This window comes from Humulus lupulus, chromosome 4 (genome assembly GCF_963169125.1).
Source record: "Humulus lupulus chromosome 4, drHumLupu1.1, whole genome shotgun sequence".
Lineage (NCBI taxonomy): Eukaryota > Viridiplantae > Streptophyta > Magnoliopsida > Rosales > Cannabaceae > Humulus > Humulus lupulus.
Genome location: NC_084796.1, coordinates 55342551 through 55367160, shown reverse-complemented (window position 1 = coordinate 55367160; position 24610 = coordinate 55342551). Strand labels below are relative to the sequence as shown.

At 41.9% G+C, this 24610-nt stretch overlaps 1 protein-coding gene and 1 long non-coding RNA gene across 2 annotated transcripts; both read left to right on the top strand.

The window, feature by feature from the left end:
- The first annotated feature begins 241 nt into the window (after positions 1-241).
- Positions 242-21581, top strand: LOC133832193 (meiotic nuclear division protein 1 homolog). The gene is made up of 13 exons (XM_062262568.1): positions 242-349; positions 17008-17088; positions 17285-17401; positions 17605-17643; positions 17711-17818; positions 17921-17983; positions 18065-18116; positions 18229-18273; positions 18635-18720; positions 20271-20367; positions 20451-20516; positions 20722-20798; positions 21561-21581. Exons 1-13 carry the CDS (start codon positions 242-244, stop codon positions 21579-21581), a joined length of 960 nt encoding a protein of 319 aa, XP_062118552.1.
- A 1398-nt stretch (positions 21582-22979) lies between these two features.
- LOC133828975 (uncharacterized) lies at positions 22980-23475 on the top strand. The gene is made up of 2 exons (XR_009891424.1): positions 22980-23103; positions 23425-23475. It is a non-coding gene; the product is annotated as an uncharacterized LOC133828975 (long non-coding RNA).
- Positions 23476-24610: the final 1135 nt, after the last annotated feature.

Below are 24610 nucleotides of genomic sequence, written 5' to 3'. Positions count from 1 at the left end.
GGCCAGGGTCTTTGAGGGGAGCAATAGCCCAAACTACACTTCTGATTTCCTCCGACGAATGAACTCTACAGATATGAGCATTCATGTTATCCGAGACAACAGGCGTTATCAACTTCAACAAATCAGGCCTAGAGTCAGGGCTAGACGAAGTAAACATGTCCATGAAATTCGACCGAAAATACTCTCTAATCTCCCTGCTAGATGAGAGCCAATTATTGTTAGAGGTCTTAATATTCCATATATGGTTGTGCTTGCGTCTAACCAAAGTGGAGGCGTGAAAGAATTTAGAATGTCAGCTAAATTCTTGGCGGCAATGTATATCGGCGGCCTAAGATTTTTGGGGCCTAAGGTGAAAAAATAAGATGGGATTTTTTTGAAGGATTTTTTTTTTAATTTAAAACAATAAAATACAATTCAAAATTGAATAATTTTTTTACATGAATATCTAAATGCTTGAAGGATGATTGAATATAAGAGAATTTGATTCTTAGAAAATAAAATTAAAAAATATATATAATGTAAGATATGAATATTATAATATAAATATGTATACATATATTAAAGAATATATTAAAAATATAATAAAATTGACTTTATAAATTAAATAATGGCATGAATTTTGATTAGTGCAAAAAAAAATACACATTTATTGATTTTAATAGTCAAAATAAATTAAGTTTTAATTAATATTTTCATTGAATTAATATGATTAAATTTATAAATGCAAATATCTAATTTTAATTTAGTTTATTTTATTTTATGGGATTTAATTGGTATTTTTGGCACTTAGAAACAAAGAAAAAGAAAGAAAGAAGAAAGAAGCAAATAAAATTGAAGAAACAAAGAAAATGTGGTATTTTTGGAGTCAAAGGGCCCAATCTGGAGGCCCAAGCCCAGCAGCATCAGCCCTTCCCTCCTTGCCAGCCGCCAGGTGTCATCATCACAGCCCGCCACGCGTCGCCTAGATGCCCAGCTATTGCCTCCAGCGTGCGCCACATGTCCGCATACGCCACCTGTCAGTTGCCCAGCAGCTTGCCTCCTTCAGCCCTTCACGACAGTGCATCCCTCATGGCCCAAGCAATTCCAACGTGACCAGCCTTCAAGCAATAACGTGACCCCCAGCTTCCACACCTGTCCTCCAAATTGCTTCAACAGCAGCAGCCCGAAGCACCAAAGTCAGCCTCTCCCAATCAATTCGGGACCCAACAGCCCAAGACCCAGCCTAGCTCCCCCTGACCCGCTCTTGTCCTTCTCCTCTCACAGCCAGCCGCGCCACATGGCACGCTCCCATTGGCTGCGGCTGGGTCAACACTTCCAACTGCCACCAGCCCATTTTGTGTGCTCTTTGGGCCTTGGACCTCCCATTTTTAGCTTTAAAGCTCAATTTTTTTGGTGTTTTAGAAAAAGAGCAAAATGACCATACACCAAAATAACTAGGGTAAAATTAATAATAAGATTTGATTTTTTTTAAATCATATTTTATTATTAATATTTCAGATTTATTTTGTAAACCCTATTTTGTTGTTTAATTTCTTTTTAGTCCTTCTCTCCATCTATAAATAGGGACACTTTCTTCACATTTGGTATGTAATTTTTAGAGTAGAGAAACTATAACAAAATTTCCACTCACTTTCTTCTCAAATTTTCTTCTTAGAATTTTGTGAGAATCATGAGCATAATGGCCTAATCTTCCTAGGAAGGTTAGGGATGATTCCATATGCTAGTGATGTTATTTTGCTACTTTGATTTACTATGTTTTTAATGTAATATATTTGAGTTATTTATGTTCTTTCATCTCTATCTTTATTTTGTTATCTTTATTCACTTATCCTAATAATATATATGATTAGTCATACTCTTTCTATGTGCTTCTAATTAGTAAAAGTAATATTGATACATAATTTTATGTCTAATCTTCTATTGCATTATTGCCCTTGGGTATTTTGTCATTTTTAGATTTATCATAAGATTAACATTGTGCTTTTAAAGTAAAGAACTTTATAACTCAAATGGACTTTTGTTAGAAAAAATATATGGACTTTAATGTTAGATTTTCCAAGTAAATGTTGGGATGTGAACTATTTACTTGTGTATTTTTGTAAATCAAGTAACCAAGTAACTAAACAAGCATATGGATGATTCTTGAAACCTTTCCTTTTCTCAAACTCTTGATTACATCTTACATTTATTTCACTTATCTCATTTCATCACTTTATCAAAAATACAATACCAAGATCTCAAACATCTTTCCGTTTACAATTTTATTTATTTCTTATTACTAACTTTTTGTGTTATTTTCTACTAATCTTTTGATTTTAGGTTACCTCCTTGTGGATCGACCGCCCGATCTTACTACAACTACCGCTTAGTGTAGTCACATTTTGCGGCGTTAAATAAATTTTGGCGCCGTTGCCGGAGAGGTAATTTCCAAAGGTTTAGTGAAATTTTTACAAAAATATTAGTAACTTTATTTGTGTTTGTGTTGGAATAAATATTGTGTTAATATAATTATTTTTACTAATTTTTAATTAATTAGATTATTATTATAACAAAAAAAACAAAAAAAAACCAAGAAGATCATAAACAAAAAGAAATCTTTATTTATATATATACATTTATTTACTTATTTTTTTCTCTTTTCTTCTTTTTCTCTTTTCTTTTTTCGGTAACAACAAAATATATATATATCTATAAAACAAAAGTAAAAAAAAAAACCAAAAAATATATATATTCTTACCTTATTTCTATCTTTATTTCTCTTTTTTCCATTTTTCTTTCTTTTGGTTTAAAAAAAAAACCATATATATACTTATATAAATTTTTTTTCTTCTTAGCTTATTCTTACTCCATTTTTTTTCTTTCTTAATTTCTATTCTATTTTTTAGTTTAATACATATTTGAAAAAAAAAAGAGGATTAAGCTTGCTATTCTATCTTCACTTTAATTTTCTTTTCTTAATTTTATTCTTGTGTTGTTTATTTTGTTGCTTAGTTTAGGATTTTCCTTTTTTTCTTTGCCTTAGTTTTCCTTAGAATTTAGGATTTTTTTTTTTTTAAAAAAAACATAAAATTGTTCATAAAATTTCAATCATAAAACGCTTAGTATTGGAAACAATTGTGTAATATTACAAATGGTAGAAACCGATATTGTTCTGTCTAGAAAGATTGGTTGTTAAATAAGGTTTGTGATAGTGTTACCCTCCACACTTACCTGGGAACCTCGGGGAGTTCTGTCTAGGCAAGTGTGGGTCTAAAGCGGTACCTTGGTAACCTTCCCAATCGGCCTGGGAACATTTCAAGCATCTACCTTTGCACTATTACATTGTTGACACTACAACAAATACCCCTTTCCATAACACATGAATATAATACTATTAAAAAAGTATTATGGTACATCAAATAATAAAATAATAGGTGGCAAAGAAAAAATAATTTGGCGGTACAAAATTTTTGGAGCCCGCCTATTCTATCTTCTACCCTTTTACTTTGTTATTTTCCTTTCTTTTTTTTTATTTCCAAACCTCTAAACAATATTTTATCGCCTGCTATCATCGAATGTGTTTCCAAGGAAAAAATACTTGTTTGACTCCTACGATCATCGACGGTTTTCCGATTGCCTACGGTGTCTCCGAAGTCAGCCCACTGTTCTGTCTACAACGATCGGCTCTTCGGCGTTTCCAGTCGTTCGGCTCCGTCTTCGGAAGTTCTGATCACGCATGTGGTTATTGATTTTGGCGTGTGTGATTTCGGGGACCATTTTCTCTTTTTTGGGTTCAGCTTCGTTTTCTATATTATGGTGCAGGGGAGAGAATTGGGCTATGGAAGGTGATGAGCATCACCTGCTTTTGGCGTGTGTGATTTTGAGGACCATTTTCTCTTTTTTGGGTTCGGCTTCGTTTTCTATATTATGGGCAGTGACTTGGAGACCATGGAGGATTTACAGGTAGCTGAATTCACTTTGTTTTTTAGTGTTGCAAGCTAATTTGTAGTAGTTACTATTTTTGCTTAGACCAGAGTGTTGAATGGATTGGATTTGATTATGATTTATTTTGCAGTAGTGTTTTTAATTCAGAACTATATTTTTATATTTTTAGTTCAATTGAATTTAGGTTTTTGTTTTTTTGTATTCCGGTGGATCACTGGATTGTTTGTTGTTTATTTTCAGTATTTTTTAGTAAATGCATTTTAATTGTAATTCTAATGCTTGGATATTGTCGTCGTTTGTTTCCTGAGAAAATGTGCGAAAATTAGAGAAACTAAAGAGGAAATGGGGGCGTGGACCCTAATTCTCGATCTTTAGTTTTCTGCTTTGTTTGATTGATGAAAAGATACATGGCTTTGAATCCTAGATGACTTCTAAGTAATTATTATACTCATATTAATCTAGATTCTAGATGTCGTTGATTCAGTGATATTACATACTTATTGTTGACGCGGTTCTTCGGCAACAGGTAATTAAGAGAAAGAGAGGAAGGGATTAGCGTTGAATGTAGAACCGTAACAGATATAAGATCTTAGTGAATGAAATAGGTGACTCAAGACACGTTTTTAAGTGGTTCAAAGGTTAGAATCCTTCGACTCCACTAGTCAATATTATGGATATATTCTGGGTATTTGGTTACAAAGTATATCTCTCCAGAGACTATTTTTTCCAACCCTTACCAACTCCCAGGGTCTCCATATTTATAGGAGAAGGCACCTGGAAGTTGGTAAGGAGGTCATCCCGTGACCTTCTTATTTTTCATATCAACTCTATGACATTCATGATTAATTCCTAAACCTGACACATAAGTATGGTCAAATCGATGGGTAAGGAGATAATGGGCCGCACGGCCCAACCCAGCCGTGGGTGTCTGAACACGCACGTTCCTACAGCGTGTCCGAGAAGTCAGGGAGATGTCGGACACGTGATGTCAGATATATGCACGTTTATCTTGCGTGTGTTGACTTTACAAGGGGTCATAGCCTCCATATCTAGCTCGTACCACGAGCTGTGCATCTGACCCGACCTTCAGCCTTCCGATTCCTTGCTCCAGTCTTGGGAGTCTTGGCGAGTCCTTGAGGATTCCTCGAGCTAAGGGGGGTGCGACCTCAAGACAGGAGCTCCGACCTGGGGATGTTTACGGACTAACCATGATTAGTCCGAAGCTCGGTCTGCTAATCAGCCCGTGGGAAAAACAGGGCGTACATCTGCCCCCCAAGCTCCTGCTCGTGGCATATGACGTCGTATATAAGACCATAGCAAGGGCTTTTAGACTTCCCCACAACTCTTCGCATTCCACTCTTTATGCAGGCGCCTGATACGTGGCACACCGTGGGTGGTGACGGTACGTCTTACGAGAACCGCATTTAATGGCCTAGCCTATGCCCAGCCGTCGTTTCGTATTTCGAGTGGAAGGCCTCGGATCCCTCATCAGGGCCATCCAAGAGCCTTCTACACGTGATCCTTCACGCATATAAAAAGGGGGTGGCCACCCTACGCACGGGCCACCCTTTCATTCGAAATTTTTCAAACCTCTTTTCCTCTTTCCTCTCCATATTCCAGAAGAACGAAACCCTTGACTCTGCTGCTGCCATTTTCATCGTTCAAGAAGCTTAGGCGCACGGATTTCTCCGAAGCTTTGGAAGCTACTACACCGACGAAGCTCCTACCGACGCAACACTCTCATCTACCTCCCAGTCATACACAGTAAGTTTCCTGACCTTGCGTACTTTGAAAACATGCTACTGTAGCTTAGGTAAAAAATTTCACTGTAGCCGCATGCAAGGGTTTTCTGGGTTTTGTGGATATGGAGGGTGACAGCCCTTTTTAGGTTAGGGTATATTTGTTGTAGGAAATCGCTTTAGAGCATGGGTTTCAGGATACTTTTTCTGGGGAAAATTTCTGGGTAGGAGTTTTGGGAACTTTGGGTGCAAAACTGGGTAGCTTAGGGAACACGCCTCATAAGTGGTTTTGTAATTTTCTGCCTATTGAAATTTTCCCCCCAAGGCAAATTCTATTCTAAACCTCCTGACACACGAATTCTGAGTAATCTGGGATCTGTTGGGAGTATAAGCGCGTGTTCACTGAACCGCGTGGTTCCACTCTCCACGAGCTGGGCTTACCTCAGCTCGTGCAAATAATAATTGCTTCTTCCTCCTGCTTGGGTCGCCTTTTCTAAAGTGTTTTCTTTTGTTCGCTAGGCGACCAGATGGCTCCAAAAAAGAATCTCCCCCAGAAGAACGTTGGAAGCTCGGCCTCCCAGCAGGAGAAAGGAAAGGCGGTGATGCCTAGCTCCCCGATTCCCCGTTTCGGGCCGACAGTGGAGAAGGAGGTCGAGGTGGCCCCTGACGCATTCTTTGAGGCGGAGAGAATCGTCTCCAAGATAACCGATCAAACGAAGATTAACAAACTCTTCCTCACTCACAATATCGCGCTGGGGAAAGCCTCCGTCATAGCCTGACCTGCTGCGAAGGGCGAGCGGAGCTGCTCGCCGCTCGACGAGTCGTTCGCGGCCTGGAGCGGTGAACACTTTAAGGCAGGGGCCTTCCTTCCCCTGGATCAGTACTTTGCTGATTTCTTGAACTTCGTGGGGTTGGCCCCATTTCAGCTCCCCCCCAACCCCTACCGTCTGCTGGCAGGGTTGAGGTACTTATTCCAGAAGCATGAGTGGGAGGTCCCCACTCCTGCGGATATTTTATATTTCTTTTGCCTCAAAGCCAGCCCGGACCAGCGGGGGCGAGGCGACGGGTTTTACTATTTAACCTGTTTTCCCAACACAGCGGCAGTCATCGAGCTGCCCAGCCACCCCATTGATTTCAAGGACCAGTTCTTCATGTCAACTGGGTTCCGGAACTGCGAGCACCACTACTTCAATCGTCCTCGTAAGTGCTCCCGTCTTTAGCTCGCCTTTTAAGCGTTATTTTAGCTCCTCCCATACTCCACTCTGACTCAAACTAATCTTGCAGCCATCTTCGCGAAGACCAAAAAGTCTGTGACCCTCGGGGGCCAATATGACACGCTGGTGGGCTTGCCCCCCAGCGAGAAGGATTATCGCATGCTCGTGACGGACGAGACAATGGTGTTCTGCAAGTGATTTTTCCAAATCAGACCTTGAACCTAAAGAGGCCCCGGGGGCCGCCTCCAGCTTGGGACACCAGGCCTATCAACGTGGAGGAGGTCGCGGAAGATGAAGACGAGGAGGACGAGGGTTACGAAGTTCCGCTCGTGAGGAGCAGGAAGAGGACTTTGGAGGTCGCCCAGAGGAAGGGTGAGGAGAGGATCCAATCCGGAGCAGTCGCGTGTCCTTCTGGCCAAGGTAACCCTTACTTGTTTAGGAGTCTAGATAGGGCCGTTGCAGACCCCCGGCTGGCTAGGTTCAATCCTAGGCAGCTCGTCCATCGTCACAGGAGCAATCCGGACCTGAACACACTTCTGCTCCATTGTGTCGACCGGCTCGTGCTGGATCACCAAGAGAGCCGACCTAGGGGTACCGTAGTAGTAGATAATACCCTAGCCTTTAGGTCATTCCTTTTCCAAGAGTATGGGACAAACCTACGAACATGGTCATCACTCCAAAGGGGTATCTATGCTCCGGGGCTTAGGCAGTACGTAGGAGAATCTAGCCCAGAATTGGACCCGGAGCCAGAACCTGCGCCAGTTTGGGAAATAATCGTCTTAGGTTCTTCCAGCTCGGGGGGTAGGGTTCCCTTAGTATTCGTATACTTTTTTAGCTTTAAAATTTTGTCTTTATCTGTGTATGATTGTTAACTTGTAATAACCATGTTCTTTGCTTGACAGAAGAGATGTCTCAGCCCGAGGGGAGCTTGCGAGGCGCAGTCTTCGGGGGAAACCCCTTAGCTAAGCCAAGACTGAAAAGGCTCCGGGGGTCCAGGAGCACTGCTGGGACCTCCACCAAGTGCCCGGCAAAGGAGAAGGAGAAAACCCTGCCAGCCCAGGACGCAGGAGCGATTCTTCTTGCTGCCGGAGCAGGCCAAATGCCTCCGCCACCTCAGCGAACTCCAACCGTCACCCAGGACGCAGGGACGGAGCTCGAGACTCTGTCTGTGGTGGCCTTCGATGTACGCATCCCGGTCAATCCCCAGGACCTGGAGAAGATCCCAGAGGCCTTCCGGGGAACGGTGTACGAATCGGCGAACTACGCCGTTAGCCATATCTATAAGTTCACCGAGAAGGAACTCCGGACTATTGAGACAATGAGCCCGGTTGACGTTATGGACTCTTCAATGAGCATGACCCTAACGATAAGCTGCCTTATTCTTTTAAAGCTTTTACCATTACACTCCGCCTTATTTTTCCTCTGAGCCAGTTTATCTTTCATTCCTCGCAGGGTGTCGTCACCCTTCACCGGAGCATCATCAGGGCCAGAACTCAGCTCGATGACATGAGAACCGAGCACCAGGCCACCCTTCAGGAGGTTAAGGCGACTAAGGATGCCCTGGCGACCTCGAAGGTCGAGTTGGAGAAGACCCAGGTCAACTTGGAGAAGACCCGCTTGAAGGTCCAGGAGCTCGAGACCTCCCTTGCCACCTCGCAGGCACACCTCGAGGCGGCGAAGACTGAGGTCCAGGCCGCCCTGGAAGTCGAACGGGCCACATCAGAGCAGTCCCTGCAGGACCTGTTCTATCACTGCTGGGCTTTCAACCCGGAGGCTGACTTCTCCTTCATGTCACCGAGCCTTTGGGCGAACTTGGTGGTGAAGTTTCAAGCTCGCCTTGAGAAAGAGGCGCCGCCCTCGGAAACTGGGGAGGCCTTTGGCGCGGCGGAGCAGGGTGAAACAGCGACCTCCAAAGGGCCAACTGACGGGGCCTAGGGCGCTTTTTCTTTCTGCCTTTGAGTATTTTTAAGTTCCTTTTTTTTTGTATGTAACCTTTGCATGAGGTGTTTTCACCTCGAGACAATTTGCCTTACACCTTTAACTCATATTTTTTCATGCTTTTGGCTACAATATATATATCTTTTTGATAAACTTAGTTCGTGTTACCCGCTATTTATATCTCGAGCTCTTTGAAAAGAACAGCGAGCGATAAATAGATTTACATCAACGTCTAAGTTTTATGACTCAGTTAAAACCAGGAACTTATTTAGAAAACTTAGTTCGTGTTAAATTTTATCCATATCTCAAGCTCTTTAAGAAGAACAACGAAAAATGGATTTATATTAACTTCTAAGTTTTGTGACCCGGTTAAAACCAGTAACTTATTTAGAAAACTTAGTTCGTGTTAACTTTTATCCATATCTCAAGCTCTTTAAGAAGAACAACGAAAAATGGATTTATATTAACTTCTAAGTTTTGTGACCCGGTTAAAACCAGGAACTTATTTAGAAAACTTAGTTCGTGTTAACTTTTATCCATATCTCAAGCTCTTTAAGAAGAACAACGAAAAATGGATTTATATTAACTTTAAAGTTTTGTGACCCGGTTAAAACCAGGAGTTTATTTAGAAAACTTAGTTCGTGTTAACTTTTATCCATATCTCAAACTCTTTAAGAAGAACAACGAAAAATGGATTTAAATCAACTTCTAAGTTTTATGACCCGGTTAAAACCAGGATAGGACTTAGTTAGTGTTAACCCTTATCGATAGATAAGGATCAACATCGAAGTCGTTAAGGAGACCTGGTTATATCCAGGTACCATATGCCCCCCAAGTAACTGGGAAAGGGTCTTTCGTGGTTACTTTAAGATTACAATTGCAAATATGCGTAAAAAGTTGATTTTTATTAATACATAGAAAGTGGCTTTCCAGGCCTTACAAGTGGATCATTGATAATATTTCTTTAAGTGGATGGTGTTCCAAGTCCATGGGACGGTCCCTCCATCAAGTCGAGATAACTTATAAGTTCCCTCCTTGATGACTTCGATGACCTGGTAGGGTCCTTCCCAGTTCGGTCCCAAGACTCCATCTTTGGGATCTTTTCCGACCAGGAAAACTCTCCTTAGGACCAAGTCGCCAACGCTAAAGGCGCGTTTTCTGACCTTGGTGTTAAAGTAGCGAGTGATCTTCTATTGATAATGGGCGAGCTGGAGTTGCGAATCTTCTCGCCTTTCATCAACTAGGTCCAGGGAATGACATAGGAGCTCATGGTTCCGACCTTGGTCATAAGACTGGACTCTATGCGACAGAACCTTAACTTCCACGGGGAGGACTGCTTCACTCCCGAAGGTTAGGGAGAAAGGAGTATGACCCGTAGGAGTCCGATGCGAGGTCCGGTATGCCCATAGGACCTAGGGGAGCTGTTCCGGCCAGACTCCCTTTGCTTCATCTAATCTTTTCTTGAGGCTCGCCTTTAGAGTCTTGTTGACAGCCTCGACCTGGCCGTTCGCCTGAGGATAGTCCATGGAAGAGAAGCTTTTCACAATTCCATGCCTGTCACAGAACTCGGTGAACAGGTCGCTGTCGAACTGAGTGCCGTTATCAGAGACGATGCTTTTAACCACGAAGTCAAGCACCTTTTAGACGTGATTGTTGCCAACGGCTCTGCCTCGGCCCACTTAGTGAAGTAGTCGATGGCGACCACGGCGTAACGGACCCCGCCCTTTCCAGTGGGCAGGGCGCCCACTAAGTCTATTCCCCAAACGGCAAACGGCCAAGGAGCCGAGATCATTTTTAGCTCGACCGGAGGAGCTCGGGTAACCGAAGCGAATCGCTGGCATTTGTCGCAGCTCTTTACGTATGAAATCGAGTCTTTGGACAGAGTCGGCCAATAATAACCTTGCCTGAGAACCTTTAAGGCCAAGCTTTGCCCCCCAGTGTGGTCTCTGTAGAATCCTTCGTGAATTTCCTGCAAGATGGCCTTCGCTTCACTTGGAAGAATGCACCGGAGGAGAGGTAAAGAGTGCCCACGTCGGTACAACACTCCATCGACTATCGTATATCTCAGAGCTTGATATAGGACCCGCCGCGCGTCGTTACGTCCCTCAGGCAGCTTGCCCTCGACGAGATATTCAAGAATGGGGGTTATCCAGGTTGGCCTGGCGTCGATCATCTCGACCTCTGCCCTATATCCTTCTATACTTGGTTTTTCCAAGAATTCTATTGGCACCAATCCCAAGGTTTCGGTCTCTCCCGAGGTGGCGAGCTTGGCAAGAGCATCTGCATTGGTGTTTTGTTCTCGAGGTATCTGTTCGATCGATCCTCGCCCAAACGCGGACAGCTCGACTTTTACCTTCGCCAGATAGGCGGCCATCTTGGGTCCTCGTGCCTGATACTCGCCCAAGACCTGGTTAACCACGAGCTGGGAGTCACTAAAGCACTGTACGGAGCTCGCCCTTAACTCCCTGGCTATCCTTAGGCCGGCCAGCAAAGCTTCGTATTCCGCCTCGTTGTTGGAGGCCTTGAACCCGAACCTTAGCGCCGAGTGGAACCTATGTCCCTCGGGGGATATCAGAATGATTCCGGCCCCGGAGCCGTTTTCGTTGGATGAACCATCCACAAAGATCTTCCACAACGATTGGGGCGAGGTGAGCTGAGATGAGTCCTCCGCTAGATTCTCCTGGAATCCCGTGCACTCTGCCACAAAGTCGGCCAAGGCCTGACTTTTTATGGCAGTTCGCGGAGTATAGAAAATCTCGAACTGACTGAGTTCGACCGCCCATTTTAACAAACGTCCCGATGCTTTAGGCTTTTGCAAACCCTTCCTTAGAGGTTGATCGGTCATGACGTGTACCGAGTGAGATTGGAAGTAGGGCCTGAGCTTTCGCGAGGCCGTGATTAGGCAGAACGCCAATTTTTCCATCAGCGGGTATCGTGATTCTGCCCGGAGGAGTCTCTTGCTGATGTAATAGACTGGCTTCTGGACTTGGTCCTCTTCTCATACTAGTACGGCGCTAGCCGCGTCCTCAGTGACGGCCAGGTAGAGGAAAAGAGGCTCTCCTGCCTTGGGCTTGGATAGCACGGGCGATTCAGCCAGATGTGCCTTCAGGTCGAGGAATGCGCTTTCGCATTCTACTGTCCATTCAAACTTCTTGTTTCCCCGAAGCAGGTTGTAGAAGGGCAAACACTTATCGGTTGACTTGGAAATAAACCGGTTCAGTGCGGCCACTCTCCTTGTCAAGCCCTGGACATCTTTCCACGACCTAGGCGAAGGAAGCTCGAGTAGTGACCTGATCTTGTCGGGGTTTGCTTCGATTCCTCGGGTATTAACTATGAACCCCAGGAATTTCCCGGATGTGACACCAAAAGTGCATTTCTGGGGATTGAGCCTCATGCCATATTCTCGTAGTATTTTAAAACATTCTTCCAGGTCGGAAACATGGTTGTCGGCAGTCTTTGACTTGACGAGCATGTCATCAACATACACTTCCATGTTCTTTCCAATCTGGTCCGCGAACATTTTGTTTACTAGCCTTTGGTAGGTAGCTCCGGCGTTCTTCAGACCGAACGGCATGACCTTGTAGCAATAGACGTTAGTCGGGGTCATGAAGCTGGTGTGTTCTTGGTCTGCCGGATTCATCGTGATCTGATTGTAGCCTGAGTATGCGTCCATAAAGGACATGAGCTCGTGCCCCGCCGTGGCATCCACCAACTGATCGATCCTTGGCAGTGGAAAACAATCCTTGGGGCAGGCTTTATTCAGATCAGAGAAGTCAATGCAGGTCCACCATTTCCCGTTGGGCTTTGGAACTAGCACAGGGTTGGCGACCCAAATCGGAAATTTGGCTTCACGGATAAAGCCACATTTTTTTAGTCAGGACACTTCTTCTTCTAGGGCTTCAGCTCGGGTCGTTCCTAGACGTCTTTGTTTCTGAGACTTGGCAAGAACGCTTTTATCCAGGTGGAGCGTGTGCATGATGACACTCGGGCTGATCCCTACCATGTCCTCGTGCGACCATGCGAATACATATAAATTAGCCCGGAGAAACGTAATCAGTTCCGTCTTCCTCTTGCTACAGATGTTTTTCCCGAGCTTGACCATCCGTGATGGATTTTGTGGATCAAGGTTCACCTCCTCGAGCTCCTCAATAGCCTGGAGCTCAGACCTGTCTTCGCCTATTCGGGGGTCAATGTCCCCACTAAGGGCGACACTTTCCCCCCTGGCGTTTTGAGGTTTTTCAATCTCAGGAGCCGCCAAGGGTTCTTGGGATTCCTCTTCACTCAGAATGGCCATAGCTAGCTGCCCGGGTTTAGATTTTCCCTTCATGGAGATGTTGTAGCATTCCCTGGCAGCGAGCTGATCGCCCTTGATGGTGCAGATTCCTGTTGAAGTAGGGAATTTCATGGCGAGGTGTCGAATGGAAGTCATAGCCTCGAAAGCTATGAGCGTAGCCCAAAATGGCGTTGTAGGCCGCGGAGCAGTCAATGACCACGAACTCGAGTAGTTTAGAGACTGTCCGAGACTCTTCTCCTAGGGTGATCACCAGCTCGATCATCCCTATCGCTGCCGATCCTTCTCCCGAAAAGCCATACAGCATCATGGAGGTTGCCTTTAGATCGGCGACAGTCAGACCCATCTTCTCTAAGGTGGATCAGAATAAAAGGTTCACCGAACTCCCGTTGTCTATCAGCACCCTTCTTACTTTCCGGTTGGAGAGCTGGACTGCTACAACCAAGGGATCATTGTGAGGGAACTGGACATGGCCTGCATCTTCCTCCGTAAAAGTGACCGGTTGCTGCTCTAACTGTTGTTGTGTTGACTGACGCTGCTCCGGGACGAACTCCACTCCGTTGTGAGCTTTTAGTTCATTCACGTATCTCTTCTGGGCGCCTCTGCTCGTGCCAGCCATGTGCGGGCCTCCAGAGATGGTGGATATCTCTCCTCCGACCACGGGAGGAGGGACGTCCTGATCTATCCGAGTCCCGGGCTGACTAGCTGGGGCGTCTGGAGCAGGCCGACTCGCCGGGACCCTGTTCCGTGAGTATTGAGCCAAGGGGCCTGCTCGGATGAGAGTCTCTATCTCATCTTTGAGATGCCTGCAATCATCGGTATTGTGTCCGACGTCATTATGAAAACGGCAGAATTTGGAAGCGTCTCTCTTTCCCTTGTGGTGTTTCAATGGTTCCGGCCTTTTCCAAGGGACCCGAGTAGAGTTGGCCAGGAAGATACTTTCCTTGGACTGGGTGAGCTCGGTATATGTCGTGAACACGGACTTGAACTTGTCTACAGACTTATTCTTCTTTTGGCCGTGTTGATTGTTTTCAACATTCCCCTTTCTTTTGCTTCCGCTGGGCTGGTTATTCTGTATGACATCTGGGGTCGCTACCACAACCTCCGTCCCCACTCCAGCGGGCTGGTCGGGAACCTGGCTGGTTCCCGCGGCTGAGGTTTCGGCTTCTTCCAAATTTATCCATTCTTGGGCTCTATTAAGGAATTCGTTGACCGAACTTACTCCCTTCTTTTGTATATCCTTCCAGAGATCTCCTCCAACAAGGATTCCAGTTCTCATGGCCATGAGCTTGGAGCTTTCATCCGCGTCCCTAGCTCGGGCAGCGAAGTTCGCGAATCTACTCAGGTAGGCCTTCAGTGTTTCGCCGGGCTGCTGTCTCACATTGGCCAGGGAGTCGGCCTGAACACGGGAGGCCTGGGAGGCGCGAAATGCCCTTTTGAAGTCCGCTGAGAAGGTCTTCCAGGAGCTGATCGATTGTCTTTTACTTTGCTTGAACCACTGTCTGGCAGGTCCGATCAGTGTGGAGGGGAAGATCAAGCATCTCAACTCTGGGCCAATATTATGGGCCATCATTAGGGTGTTGAACATCCCTAAATGGTCCGACGGATCTCCGTCCCCGTTGAACTTCGACAAGTGAGGCATACGGAAGCCAGATGGGTATGCCGTCGCTGCTATTTTGGGGGCGAAGAGTTCCATCTCATCTCCCGAATCATATTCGTCTTTTTCTTTTTCTGATAGGAGCTTCCTCATCAGTTCCTCCATCTGAGTTAGGCGCTCGAGGGTTTGGTCCTGAGATCCTTGGTTATTCTGGGGCTGCTCAACAGCTCCGGATCCATTGTACATATTAGGTGGGTTATTTCCCCTCCTATCTTGAGATAGGTTGTTTGGGAAATTCCCTCCGTTACGTGCTTCGAATCGCCCCCCCCCCCCCCGCCCCCCCGAGCGAGCCTGACTACCATCTCTAGCTCGACCCTCTCTGTGAGAGTTGAGGTGATCCCGAAGGTCGCCTCCCTGGGTGGTCTGTTGACTTTGTGCCGAACTTAATCGCTGACGCAGGTCTCCTCCAGAGAGATCACTCCGGCGACTGTCGGTCCAATGACTCCGGCTGGATAGGCTTGGAGTCCGCCTTTGGTGGCGGGGACCTGAGCTTTCTTCAGGCGCCCTGCTACGTCGGGAAGGTCCCGTTGATGGTGGGTTTCTCCTACTACTCCCGTAAGCTAGGATGTCTCGGATGGGCCGAGGAGGAGACGGATATCTGATCGGAGATGGAGGATGCCTGACTGGAGAAGCGATCCTGGTTCCGTCTGGACGGATCAAATTTGGTGGGGACCTTTCGGCCCTGCCAACTTGCTGGTCCCGCGTCGGGCGATCTGGACGGGGCGCAGGACGGTCTTCGGGGACGGGCTGACGTCGCGGGCCCTCCCCGGATCTCCTTCAGGAATTTCCTCGAGCTCTCCTGGACGTCCTCGAGGATGGTTTAGAGCTAGGAGTCGACGTCCTAACCGAACGGCTGTACTTCCGTTGTCCGGTCCCAGGCATTTCCCCGAAGTTTGCATCTCGATGGTGCGATGAAGGGGTGGAGTTGGCTGCTGGAAGTCTATTCGAACGGCTATGCCTGGACCGATTACCCCGGCGAGACTTAGGAGCCTCACCTTGCCTCTCTCCAACGTTAACGTTGGTTGTGAGAAGGGGTAGTCGAGCCAGGATATCCTGGATTTGCTGACTAGCTGTTTCTAACTGGCTCCTCAGCTGAGCGTTCTCTATCTCCACCGCAGTATAATAACACGGGTTCGGATTAGGTGGCCGGGGCGCCGAACTACCAGTATCGTCTTGGCCCGCCAGCCGCTTTCCTGGCCGCTGCTGGACTTCAGGAATTTGTTCATCAGGGATGGCGGTATGCTGAGCCTCCTGCCCATCATGTTGTTCTATCTCGTTGCCATGCCTGGATCGAGTAGTCACCATAGTTGGATGTTTGCAGCAGCACTAATCGAACTTGCTCTCAATGAAAGCACCAAACTGTTGACGCGGTTCTTCGGCAACAGGTAATTAAGAGAAAGAGAGGAAGGGATTAGCGCTGAATGTAGAACCGTAACAAATATAAGATCTTAGTGAATGAAATAGGTGACTCAAGACACGTTTTTAAGTGGTTCAAAGGTTAGAATCCTTCTACTCCACTAGTCAATATTATTGATATATTCTGGGTATTTGGTTACAAAGTATATCTCTCCAGAGACTATTTTTTCCAACCCTTATCAACTCCCAGGGTCTCCATATTTATAGGAGAAGGCACCTGGAAGTTGGTAAGGAGGTCATCCCATGACCTTCTTATTTGTCATATCAACTCTATGACATTCATGATTAATTCCTAAACCTGACACATAAGTATGGTCAAATCGATGGGTAAGGAGATAATGGGCCGCACGGCCCAACCCAGCCATGGGTGTCTGAACACACACATTCCTGCAGCGTGTCCGAGAAGTCAGGGAGATATCGGACACGTGATGTCAGATATATGCACGTTTATCTTGCGTGTGTTGACTTTACAAGGGGTCATAGCCTCCATATCTAGCTCGTACCACGAGCTGTGCATCTGACCCGACCTTCGGCCTTCCGATTCCTTGCTCCAGTCTTGGGAGTCTTGGCGAGTCCTTGAGGATTCCTCGAGCTAAGGGGGGTACGACCTCAAGACAGGAGCTCCGACCTGGGGATGTTTACGGACTAACCATGATTAGTCCGAAGCTCGGCCTGCTAATCAGCCCGTGGGAAAAACAGGGCGTACACTTATTATCTACATTTTATTTGCTTTCTTATAATTTCATAAAGTATCGACAATTTAATTTAGTGTTTTATTCATTCAGAATATTTTTTCTTAATAATTTTAATTATTAGTTTTTATTACAGTCGAAGAAAAGAGGTCTTTCGCTGGAAGAGAAGCGTGAGAAAATTCTTCAAATATTTTACGATTCTCAAGACTTCTTCCTTGTGAGCATTCCATTTTATATATGTAATGCTCTATAATTTTTTATTGGTTATTTCATGACCATGGTATATTAATAATAAATTTATAAAAAATCTCCTCGAAGAAGTATATGATTTTTTAATAAAACGCATTGAGTTTTTTTTTCTTTGTTTTCATAATAAAATGGAAGACTTGTCTTGATTTTATTGTTGGTTTCAGCTTAAGGAACTTGAGAAATTAGGACCAAAGAAAGGTGTGATTACCCAGTCCATGAAAGATGTTGTCCAAAGTCTAGTGGACGATGATCTTGTTTCAAAAGACAAGATAGGAACCTCTGTAAGTTTGATGTGTTTGTAAAGTTTTGGATATTTAGGTAGTTTACCTTGAAGCTGTTGTTTAGTAGACTAAGTGAGACTTCTATGTTTATGTTGACACTGCAGAGAAAACAGATAGCAACAATTACGTGTTGATGTGAAACTATTTTACAACTTGTTTATATTGGGAGTTTTTTCTAATTGTGAGTTTTTTTAAAACTCCAGGTGTATTTTTGGAGTCTTCCTAGCTGTGCTGGAAATCAGGTAAATTTGGTGCCCTTATAAATCATGTAACTACTTTATCTTGTACTGATATTGAAACATTGGGCAGCTGAGAAATGTAACTCGCAAACTTGAATCTGATCTTCATAGCAGTAAGAAGCGGTTTGCAGAACTTGCTGAGCAGTGTGAATCGTTAAAGAAGGGGCGAGAGGCATATGTGAGCATCCTTAAAGACCCTATATGTCTTACCAGGGTTTGAACTAGTTTATAGAAATGAACTCTTAGGTTATTATTTGTCTGAGATGTTAGCATTTTCCAGGATGAAAGAGAGGAGGCTTTAAATGAGTTGAAATCCATTCAGCAAAACCATACTGAGCTGAAGGTTGTTAAATGATGTGGCATTCCTTAATGCAGCCAAGGATTCTAACTTTGCTTTGAGTTTGCATTTTGTTATTATTTTTAGGAAGAAATGGAACAAAATGCGGACAATGATCCAGCTGCCTTTGAAGCAATGAGTTCAGACTTTCTTCTTAGGCCTAAACTCTAGATACTGTTAATTGAGATTAACTGCTTGATACTAGATAGTTTCTTTGTTATGCATACTAATTGTGGTTATTACACCGGCAGGAAGTGCAATTGAAGTTGCTCATTTAGCAGCTAACAGATGGACAGGTATTTAATTCATGCATTGTTTCTTTTTAGCAAATTTTAAGCCCAGTTTTTCCCACTAAGAATAAGTTGATGACCCTGTATAACCATATTTATTCTCTTTTCTTCTTAAAGCATCTTCTTTTGTAGTTACTTTATTTTCGTAGGCCAAAGAGTTCATTGGATTTGATTTGATTTGATTATGTTAGTGCAAGGTTGGAGTTGGTGGACATCGACATTATGATTTATTTTGCATTAGTGTTTTTGATTTAGAACTAGCAAGCAACTTGATGACCCTCTATCACCATCTTTACTCTTTTTGCATCTTAAAGATTCTTCTTTTGAATTATGTAATTGAAACCTTTTGATTTTCCATGATGTTTAGAAGCTCAGATAACAGAACCTGTCTTTTTTAGAGATGCATTAAATATATTCCCTTTAGTTGATGGGCAGTTATACCATGAAAACTCTGTTTAGCTTAAATGCATTAAATTAGAAAGGTTCTTTGGCTCAAATTTCTTCCTGGTCAAGTGTTAACAATGATATATACTAAATTGACAGACACCTTAATTGAAGAAAGTTGTTTTTTCTTTTCTTAACTAAGTAATATGGATAGATATGATGATATGGTATATGCAGTTATGTACTTTCTATTTATGTAGATGAAAAGAATAAGACTTGTAAAACCTTCTTTGTGTTCTTTAAGAGTTGTGTTACAATAATATATTTGTCCTCTTTTCTTTCCTCATACGTGTGCATGTGTTTCAGTTGGATCTTTGCCGGAAAATGGCCGAACATCTTGCAAGGACCATAGTTAAATATATTATGTGGCTGTAATAATGGCTGGAAATGCTCTATTGTTGGCTTTTATTCAATAATGCTTTGGTGGAGAACACAATGGCAAAGCTCAAGTACGTATTTCATTGAAATTTATTTATATTTCTCTATGTGACAACCTTACTATTTCAACATCATTAATAAAGGCTAAGATTTTTTTTAAAAAAAAAGTATCTAACCATTAGTTTATTGTCCTGTGCCTAGAAATAAGTTGGTCTTAATCATTTGACTTCATAATTATAGTTTTTAGGCATTTATATTTGGTTCTTCTATTTTGCTTACTATTAACAATGCTTTCTTGAAATTTTGGTTTGTTATGACAATAAGTATCCCAATTGTGCAGGCATGAATGTCAATGTGTTCATGTAACTTTCAGGGGTGTAAAGAAATATAAGAAGTTTTCAGATGTGAGGGGTTGCAGTTAGCCTTAGCATGGAAAAGCAGAGAATACATTTTTTTTATCTGATATCTGAACCTGAGAACAAGTATGTTTTGTCCAGTAGTGTAATTTTGTAGTTAGCTTAAATAGACTGAACTTAATATGTTTTCGATCATCCTCTCCTCTAATTGCGTGAACTGAGAGAGTAGGTGTTGTATTTGATTTGACCTTTCATTTTCCTACAGTTTCATTGGGTAACCCTTTGGCTGGTTTCCTTCTCTGATTTGTTAAGAGAATGGATATCTTTATTGCATTGGTGGAGTGTGCTTGTCCTCTCTTCTACTCAATACTAGTCTTTGATTCATCATCATGCAACAAAAAATAAAATTGACATCATATTTATGGTGTAGCCTTGTTTGAGCTTTGGGAGCTTAGTACTATATTTCGTTTTAAACATATTTTTGTTTTGTACTGAAAGAGCTAGTTAGCAGAATGATTCATATAAATTTTTGGTTTTCAGCAGCCTGGCACCGATTTTTGGTAAAAGATTTTATGTTGCCCTGTTGATGGAGAGAAAATTTGAATAGTTGGATAATAAATTGATTATGATACTGGATTTGTCTCCTGTTTCTTCATTTTTTTTATATAAAAATAATAATAATTTGCTTTCATTTACATTAGTCTGAAGGGCCTATGCAAATTCTTTTATGTCTCAAGACATGTAACATGTTATTAGTTTTGTACTCCAGATTAGATTTGTATTCAAAATAATTTAGCCTTGTAATAATTGCTTTCTTGGATACAGTATGGAAGAGGCAAAAAGAAAATTTATGCTTGTAGCACAACAACTTACACAGGCTTTCAAGCTGTAATGACCGAAGAAGAGTCAGAAAAGTTTTATGGTAGTTTAATGTGACACAAAAGTTAACTATCGAAAATTTATGGAAGTTCAATAGTCATGATCTTAACTGTTTGCCTTGAATAGGTCTACCTGGAGTTATCTTTGTACTCTCTGATTCTTACATCGATCCACAAAACAAGGAGTATGGAGGTATTTAACATGAACTTTTGTTTGTTTGTTACAATATCTATTTATTGTGTACTCAGTTGCATTTATATCCAATGATTTTTAGAGAACTAGATTATATCATAGACTATAGTTGGACCTGTGTAGCACTTATTTATTTATTCAAGTGTTGTAGGATTAGTTGTAAATTGTTGATTGAAAGTTTCTGTTTTGGATTTATTTTCTTTAGATGGTGTTGCGCCTCAAGCTAAGATGAACCAGCAAAGGTCACGGCGTTTCAAGACTGCTAAGGATGCAGCTGAGGAGGTGAGTTTTGTTGTCTTTGAGCTCTGAAAATTTCCTCTGTTATCTGTTATGATTGTCTCCATCAATTGGAAACCTTATTAACATGAAATCCTTGTAAGCTTACCTAAAGTTTGAGCTTGGAATTAACAAGGTTAGTATGATATGTTAAAAATATTTCTCTCCACTTGATCATTATTTTTTGGCAATTACTAGGGCCTTAAGCGCAAATGAACTGTCAAGGGAGGCACCAAAGGAATTGGGACTACTTACTGACCTATCTTTTTTGTAAGTTATAGGCATTTTTTCATTTTAATGGTAACTATATCGTTTTTTCTCCTTTCTTTATGAGTTTTCCATTGCCCATTTCAAGCATATCATTGAAGACTATTTCATAGTTTATGATATTAATGACATTTATTCTTGGAAATAATTTTGTCTATAGGTACTTACCAATGAACAATTTCTCTGGTCAGCTACCGCCAGAACTAAGGAATTTAAACAAATTAAAAATATTGTACGCTTGTATTATTACGGGTCTTTCGTTTCATTTCTTTTTCTATTTATGATTGGGTGCATTTATTTATAGTCCATACAGGTATCATGAAACCCATTGAGAATTACTATTCAACTTAATGATTGCAGTAGTACATTGGTCCCATCCTGATTCCTTTGTTTTTCATTGTTTATATTTGATAGTAGTCTTTTCAGTTTTGGAGTTAGTGGCGAGATTCCTTCAACATTTGAAAATCTCTGAATTAACTTCTTTTCTGTTTTAGTTTACAGGATCTTAATATTAAGTTGTAAAGGATAGTCTGGCAGTGTGGGGATTTTTATAGTATTATTTTATATAGTTGTTCGATCTCACTAGATTAGCATGATTAGTGATACTGATTTTTATAGTTAGAAATGGCAGTACTTTCTATACCAATTGCCAATTATTTGTTTGAATTCTCCCCTTGTCATTGTATATATAGTCCAAATCCAATAAATCTATAAATTGGACTTACCACTGTTATATGCCCTTACCATTGTTATTTACATGAATTCTAGTTTTACTCCAGTCATTGGTTCATAAACGAGAAATTAATTCCACAAATCTATGTTGACCAGTAGTTTGGTTTAGAGAAAAGTTTTGCATTTAATCAACTAGACTATGTTTTTACTTGTTCTGGTTCATCAACTTGGCCAATGGCATATCCACTAATTAAATATCTATGAGCTGAGTACTCAAGTCTCAGAGCATCTTATTAATTTAAGTATTACTAGTAAATAGTTGTTTAAATCTGATTTCAATTTGGCTGGTGCCTTGTTACTTAATGAAATTCTTTGATGATATTTCTTATGAAGAGTCTAAACATGTGCTCTAACTATCTTTGGTAGAAAATGCTCTGTTGAGGTTAGGTTTCTTCATTCATGTTTTGTCTAGTGCAACTTAAGCAGTTTATTCATTTTAGGCTTGTTTTTCAGAAACTTTAACCCAAGGATCCTACACTAGCAATTAAAATCATTGAAGAGATACCATTCGTTTGAGCAGCTTTTATTTACACTTTAATTGTAAACATGTTTAATTTATTAAGTATGTTTGACAGTGGTTATTGTAATCCTAGTGATGACTAAGTGATTATAATGCATTTATATAGTAAATACAAGAGGTGCACAAGAAAGCAAGGTAATCCTAGTGATGTATAAGCTTCGACTCTGCTGTATGAACTTACTTGTGTCAATATGATCTTATGCTTTAGTGGCAGCTATGATTATGGCAGTGAAAACATTTGATAACTACTGAATTTAAATTGGATTTTTTTTTCGATAATAGATACTTGTGACAGACTTTGAATTCTTTAGTTTGGACTATTAGGAACTGGTGTAGTGCTATGAATGTATGGCTTGCCCTTATTGTTGAGACAAGCAATGCTTTCAGGGCTTTATACAGGGAATTCTAACATCATCTGAACAGGTGGGCTTTTTATTCCCTTGTGCACACTATAAATGATTAATGGAAAGATTGTAGTACTTTTATTACTACAAATTTTATCTATTAAGTGGTAGCTGCTAGTTCTGTTATAGTTTTCTATGAATCTGTTAGTCTTACTCTAATTTTTAGCTCATTATAAGTGATGTATTCTCTTTATTTAACACTTCAATAAAGTTCAGTTCATTCATTCTCTATCCTCTCTGATTTTCTCATTCACTTTCATTTTTGAATTTAACTGTTTGTTTTGTGGGAAATTCATATGCTTAGATTTTTCTTTCTTAATAGGCTGATATGACCATGTTAGAAGACGAACTACCAACAAAAAAATGACTTTCATCAGCCCTTGTCAAGGTATAAAGAAGAAAGTCTTCTGTTGTGCTTTAGAATTATGCTGCTGAATGTTTCTTTCATTTTCATTAAGTTTAGGTATTGATAGAGTACTCTGTTTGGCAGTGGAATTTTTTCTTCGTTCATCTCTTAGCTTATTGTTTTAAGTTACATGGTTTGTTGCTTCAGTCATTTTGCATGGTAGTACATCTTGCTATACCCTGCTGTTTCGTCAAGTTTTGGAGTTATTACAAATTTAATTTAAACTTTATATGCTTACAGGTGGAAACTAGCTTAAGTCTTATGTTCTTAATAATAAAATGACTTTTTTTTTACAATGTGCAGGTATATTGAGATGATTTCTTTGGAGCAATTCTTGACAACATTTGTAGTTGAGGCCTTTAGAATGGAAGAATGTATTTCACTAATTTTTGTATACATTTCTTGTTTTGTATTTAGTGATAAAGGAATCTGAATTGGGCATAAATTATGTTGTAATATGATTTCTTAAGCCTAGACTAGTAGACTAAATATTGTAATTACATTTGAGAAATTAATAAAAATCTATTTATGTTAGGGCGTGAGAGCTGTTTTCCCTCTCTCCATGGCGAGGAAGAAGAAGGCAATTCAGAAGCCTGTTACTCCATCATCAAAGAGTGGGATTGATCCATCTTCAGAGAAGGATGCGCGTGGTGAAAAAGTGATTGCTAAGAGTCTGAATGTTGAGCACACGGGTGAAGAATTCTTTGCAGATTCTATGGCTGATTTTACTGAGACTATCGAAGAAGATGGGTTTGTGTCTGCTAATGCTGGTAATGGTACCGAGGGTTTCAACCTGGATGAGCCTGATAAGGTGAATTTAGGAGATGATCTTTCGTTTCAAGATCGGGCTAAGGACAAATGGTCCCAATTTTGGGATAATTTTTCGCAGCATAATGGTGTGAAATTAACCTATGAGGAACCTTTGTTCAAGGATGGGTTACCGATAGCTCAATTGGACCTGGAGGAAGTTGAAGAGCAGGCATCTTTTTGGAATACTGCTATAGTCTGCATTGTTCTAGGGGCTAATCCCCCGATTGCTGTTTTTGAAGGTTTCATTCGAAGAATATGGGGAAAACTTGGCATAGAAAGGGTGGCTAGGATGAATGATGGGTTCACGATTGTTAAGTTTAGGGATATCTCGACTAGGGACCTGGTCCTTGAATCGGGAGTAATTCATTTTGATAGGAAGCCAGTTATTCTTAGGCCTTGGTCGACAGATATTGACACATTCCGTTTAGTGAAATCGGTCCCAGTTTGGGTGAGATTACATGATTTGGGGCTCCAATACTGGGGTACCAAATGTTTGAGTGCTCTTGTTAGCACCATAGGCCGTCCTATGATGATTGATAAAATCACTAAAGATCGATCAATGGTGAAATTCGCTAGAGTACTTGTTGATGTGGAAATCTCTGACAAGCTCCCTCACAGTATTAGTTTTGTGAATGAACGTGGGCAATTGGTTGAGCAACTTATTGAATTTGAATGGTTG